The sequence below is a fragment of the Pygoscelis adeliae genome, unplaced genomic scaffold, assembly GCF_000699105.1.
Source record: "Pygoscelis adeliae isolate BGI_AS28 unplaced genomic scaffold, ASM69910v1 Scaffold222, whole genome shotgun sequence".
NCBI lineage: Eukaryota > Metazoa > Chordata > Aves > Sphenisciformes > Spheniscidae > Pygoscelis > Pygoscelis adeliae.
Window position 1 is genome coordinate 5,725,740 of NW_008824309.1, and position 3,745 is coordinate 5,729,484.

At 51.6% G+C, this 3,745-nt stretch overlaps 1 protein-coding gene across 1 annotated transcript in view; it reads right to left on the reverse strand.

Moving 5' to 3' along the window:
- Positions 1 to 3,745, reverse strand: part of RND3 (Rho family GTPase 3) — a 94,736-nt gene that overhangs the window by 86,795 nt on the left and 4,196 nt on the right. Inside the window, exon 3 of the mRNA XM_009319027.1 lies at positions 2,780 to 2,957. Coding sequence (XP_009317302.1) covers positions 2,780 to 2,957 — 178 coding nt within the window. The remainder of the gene's footprint in view (positions 1 to 2,779; positions 2,958 to 3,745) is intronic.

Sequence of the window (3,745 nt, forward strand, 5' to 3'; positions counted from 1 at the left end):
ACTTCAGTGGCCACTTCCCATCCGTGACCAAGCACCGGGCACCCCCAGTCCAGGGGGTTTGCACCCAAACATGAGCTGCCACACGGCATCAGAGCAAAGGGCCATCAGGGCCACCAGCAGCGTCCAATGCCAGATGCTACAAAAAAGGTAGAGGGGAACGGTCCCTGCGCTGTCCCCACGGCTCGGGCGGCTCCTGGGAGGGCTGTGGTCATGGCCAGGTACGCGCATCCCCAGTGCCACCCTGAGCTGTGCTCACACCTCTGCCCCCACACCAGGGAGAGGACAGCTCGGCGGCTTGCGTCCCCTCTGCGCGGGATGTCCCGTGCCCAGGAAGCATCTCCTGGGAGCAGTGGGAAATGGATCAGCCACCAATAGCCCTGGCCACTGCTGCACTCGCAGCATCCTTTAACACATGGCCTTAATGCAAATGGATGCTGGAAGGGCGTTTAACGACATTCCTTTACATGAAGAACATCACCTTTGCAACATATTTAAGGTCTGAGCTTTGCTTGGAGCTGCGCGGTGAGATTTGGCTGTGGTCCATGCCCACACACCGAACCTGCCAGGCAGGGGCTCGCCCCACGCGCGATGCAGGATGTGCTCCCGTCTCGGTCTGGAGCTGCAGGTGATACTTGGTGGAAAGGCTTGGGCTTACGAGCACAGATCAGAGCTATCGAAATGCCTCCAGTTTCATGGATGCGGCCCCTGTGGCGGAGCTGCACGGCTGCAATGCACCCACAGCCATTTCCCGCTGCTCGTGGTTTGGCTCCCTCGCACAGCCAGGTATTCTCCTACGTGCCGAAATAACCTGAAGGAGCCTCAAGCACTTTTTCATTTCCACTTGTAACCATTTGCATGATGACAGTCGTCAGATAATAAAGACCGCGGCCCAAAAGCTGCTCTCAGAAAAGGCATGGCAGCTCCAGCTGAGAGTAATTCAAACCACAGGTTTGTCTTCATGCGAGCCCAGGCAACTGAGAGTCATTTGGAAAAGATAATCAAAAATCATCGTATAAAATCATGGATGTAATTTGTAGGAAAGAATCCGTTTTGGCTTACCCATAATTTCACATGATCAGGCAAAAGTAGACATACATCCTATTTACGGCTTCTAGGAAATTTCTACTTGCCCAATTCATGTTAAACATATGGACTTCATTTTCTCTCACACCTGGCCATATATATTTGTTATGAAAGGTTCATGACTCTCTGGGTTATGTGACCTATTCCCAAGATGATTAGAGTTAAATGTGTTTCCTGCTCTCCCAAATTCCATATAAACCGAATAAACCAATCCATAGATCCCCAGTGTAATATCCTGAGCCTACAAATACACACACACAATAAGTCAGGGAGGAGGGAAAATCATATCGCTGCTTTCCATTAACTAGCAGCTGCAAGGGGAAGGTAATGAGAAAAAGAAAAACCCTGGTAGTTCAGGGAACAATGCAGACAGATATTTGAATTTTGTCTCACTTAGCTGCACTCAGTGAAAACACTAAAATGTATTTATGCATCTCTCCCTGGTACGCAGGTATCGCCCAGTCTGTCCTCACGCTCGGAGCAAGCTCTGCTGTGCCCGCCGGACAGACAGCCAGGGATATCTGCTGGGACGGACACCTTCAGATCAATGCCAGTGTCGCTCCCCACTGACGCCTGGGCTCCGACAACGAAAGGTCACGCTCAGGCCCTAAAACTGGCTTTCAAGCCCCGGGGGGGGGCCACACACACCTCTCTGAACTCAGAGCTGACGCGATTGCGCTGTGCGGGAAAGGGAGACGGTTTTAGAGCTTCAGCAAATGGTGACGATGCTCTCGAGCACACCAAAATGCACCAGGGTGTCCAGGCATCATTTCATTGCATATGTAATAATATACGCAATGATGATGATGATGATGGTGATAATGATAATAGAATAAGAAATAGTTTTTATAGGTATAGAGATATATATACACACACAGCTATAGTGGCACATAGCCCGATGGCACAAAGGGCCCAAGCAGGGCTGGTGACCCCGAACGCTGCAGCTCCTGGGCCATACAGTGACAGCAGCGATGCTGGAAGCAACAGAGCTGCAACCGACTCCTTCCCCCAGAGACCTCTTTGGCTCAGGACATGACCCAAGAGTGATTTTTTTTCTTTGGTCCACAACACCATATTTCTGCAACTGCTGATGTTCTTAAAATTGCGAGCATTGAGATCTAACTGTTCTTATATACCCCGTATGGAGAAGAAAATGAAGCATTGTTGGCCTGGGAATGCGGCGGTCTGTGCAGGTCCCAGTCACGGGCATCTGCAGAGAGGGCTTTGTGGTGGCCACCTCTGCCCTGGGGTGAGAGGAAACGGCCTCAAGTTGTGCCAGGGGAGGTTTAGATTGGACGTGAGGAAAAATGTCTTTACTGAAAGAGTGGTGAAACATTGGAAGAGGCTGCCCAGGGAAGTGGTTGAGTCACCATCCCTGGAGGTATTTAAAAGACGTGTAGATGAGGCGCTTAGGGACATGGTTTAGTGGGCATGGGGGTGTTGGGTTGACGGTTGGACTCGATGATCTTGGAAGTCTTTTCCAACCTTAATGATTCTATGAGCCCACGGCTGTGGCCTTGGCACAGCGCTGAGCAGAAACCCAGTTGGGACTGACAAAACCTTTTTGTTTGGCCAGATCTCGCTATGTGTGTTTGAAACGGCTTATTCGTCTGCACGTGCAATGCTTGGGAATGACTTTGGGGGCTTGGAAATCAAATCAAAACTCTTGGTGAGGTTCTTCAGTGTGGGACGTCACCTCGCGCGCAGCCCCGTGCAAAGGGCATCCATCGGAGGACGTTGGGGTGGCCCTCTGTGGCAGAAATCCCCCAGTCGAGGTTATTATCACAGCGGTACCGCAGGCTCAGAGGGCATCGGGAAAGGACGGAGCGCTGCTTGATGCTACGGATAACTGCACCCCCCGTGCTGTGCACATCCTGCAGATTCAGAGACGAGATGGTCCATGCAGCAGTGTAGGGCTGCACGCTGCATCCCAACGGCCCTGACCTTTCCAGGGGCTGGGAAACAAAGTTAGCTCCTCTTGCAAGCAGCAGCTGGCATTTACGGCTGTGGTCTATACGCCCCATAAATACAGCGCTCCGCTTTTCATCCCAGCTGCTATCCCCGGCCCTCCGCAGACCGATCTCCTTAGAGCGTGCTGCCCCTAGTCTGCCGATCCCAAGCCATACGGGGACAAAAATCAACCCCAGTAAAGAAAACGTGGCCTTAGGGAGGGAGAAAAGAACAGGGATCAGCCCAGCAGTGTAAAACCCACCCCTCCTCTCCCTTGAGAGATTTTTCCCTTCGAGGAACTGAAACGAGAGCCGGAGGTTGTGCAATGACTCAGTGCTGATGTAGCGGTAAAAAATACCAAGTGAATCGTTTCCAAAAGATTTTAGTTGGATGTCATTCTTTCCTGTTGGTAGACAGAAGGAGAGTGGGAAAAACTCCTGTTTCAGGAGCCAAGTGCTGCAGAGGAGAGCGATTAGCAGATGGCATGGAAATTAGCTCATTATTATTAATTTGCCAGGCCTTTACCAGTTCATGAATTGCCCTTTGAAAGTTGAAAAGCAGCGTGTGCGTATGTACAAAAGAAGGCTTCTTTTGGCAAATCATCTAATTAATAGCTGTGCCACCCACAGCATGAATGGAAGCCGTCCCCACCTGCCTCGGCACGGCCCTGTGCCCGGATCTGGGGGCAAGCCGGCGCTGGCCCCAGCTGGGC